This window comes from Callorhinus ursinus, unplaced genomic scaffold (genome assembly GCF_003265705.2).
Source record: "Callorhinus ursinus isolate GAN/ISIS: 27379988/994484 unplaced genomic scaffold, GSC_fseal_2.0 scaffold4, whole genome shotgun sequence".
Taxonomy (NCBI): domain Eukaryota; kingdom Metazoa; phylum Chordata; class Mammalia; order Carnivora; family Otariidae; genus Callorhinus; species Callorhinus ursinus.
Genome location: NW_027397066.1, coordinates 142,945,771 through 142,947,410, shown reverse-complemented (window position 1 = coordinate 142,947,410; position 1,640 = coordinate 142,945,771). Strand labels below are relative to the sequence as shown.

The 1,640-nt window shown below is 38.2% G+C and overlaps 1 protein-coding gene across 1 annotated transcript; it reads right to left on the bottom strand.

Annotated features, from left to right (window-relative positions):
- Positions 1 to 323: 323 nt before the first annotated feature.
- Positions 324 to 1,347, bottom strand: LOC112826207 (signal recognition particle 9 kDa protein-like). Its single transcript, XM_025874432.2, has one exon. It carries the CDS (start codon positions 1,240 to 1,242, stop codon positions 985 to 987), a length of 258 nt encoding a protein of 85 aa, XP_025730217.1. The 5' UTR covers positions 1,243 to 1,347; the 3' UTR covers positions 324 to 984.
- Positions 1,348 to 1,640: the final 293 nt, after the last annotated feature.

The following is a 1,640-nucleotide window of genomic DNA, read 5'->3' as shown; positions in this document are numbered from 1 at the left end:
TTCCTAACCAAAAAATATTTTAATGTAGGTAGCAACATGTGAACATTACATTTAGGTGGTAAAATTCAGGTTACAATAATATGATAAATATCAAATGATATCCCTCTGGCCTAAAGGAAAACGTAACAGTTGTGACAGTCACGCTTAACACCTTGGTTAAATACAGAGAGAAACGGGCAGGGGTGGCACAGACATATGTGAAGATTTAACAGTCTGAATAATCTTTAGCCCTCCTGAGAAAAGACAGAGGGGAAATCTGTGGCAAATACCTGTGTAATATGGTGGCCTCAGGCCACTAGTGATCATTCTGTTCATGCACTTAAAGTAACCGCAGCTGGTTTCTGAGCACTGAAAACGAGATTCAAAGCAAGTCTCTGCTCAACAAGCTAATGATACTACAAATCCCTTACATTCAAAAATAGTTTAAATTTGGAAAGTTTTAGGTAAAGTAAAGCATACTTGTTTCCATGGTTATTAGAAATAACTGAGACTACACTACTATATTATACATAGTCAGGCACACTGCTGTGCACAGGCAATTCCAGTTACCATATTTTATGTTTGTTGGTCAGCAACAGCACAAATTTTATGCTCCAAAAGAAATATATCAATCTGGCAAAATGGTTACATCTAATTTTCTTTTAAAGACAGATTAACTAAATTTAAGGAAGAATTGCCTTTTTCAAATTACTGATACAAACTTACCATAGAATAATTACATATTTTGCCCCATATCAACCTGCAAAAGGTTTCCCAACATAGATGCATTTGTTCAATTTTCAAAAATAAATAAAGGTTTTCTACCTGAAAGCATTTACATTCCTAGCTCTTTAAAGTAAACATTAAAACACAAAGTACAAAAAATGATCTCCCCACTTCTGAAGAGCCGACTTAGTTACATAAACTATTTTCTTTCCCAACACTTTTTCAGATTCAAAAGAGATTTGCTTCCTAAGAACAGGACAGATCTTCAATTCAAACCATTTAGTCCGTTTCCATGGCAACACTGCGGGATTCCTTGGCTACCATAAGTCGCATTAGTTGACTGTGGAATTTCTCAATCTTCTTTACGTCTTGGGCTTGGTCTGTTCTATACACCAAACAAACTAAATCATCTGTTACTTTAATACACAAACTCCCGTCAGAATGCCTATATTTGAGAACCACACGGGCCTTCATAGGGTCGGCGAGGTAGAGTTTCTCGGCCGCGCGACTGAACTCCTCCCACGTCTGGTACTGCATCGTGGGTCCGCAGCGGAACGCGAGCGGGCGAGGCCGGGGACCGCAGGCGGCAAGACCCGGCCCACCTACCACCTACCTCTGGCTGCCGGAGACCGGTGCGGGGGCCTGTCTCAAATTTCTTAAAGACTACTTGCACATAAATCAATCATATGAAGTTAGACTTGGTAAGCTTGATATAGAAGAAGGATAGAGGTTTTTATATTTTTCTTTAAAGTTATCTATATTCCAGTCATTATGTGTCCATTAATTTGGATACTCTTTCTCTTCAGTGCTCTATAAAGAGAGACACAATGATTTAGAGAAACCTATGTGTTCTGTAAAACATGATGTTTATTTTGATCATTTTCACTTATGTGCTGCACTAAATAAAGCCATATTTGCCTATTAGAGGAATTTAA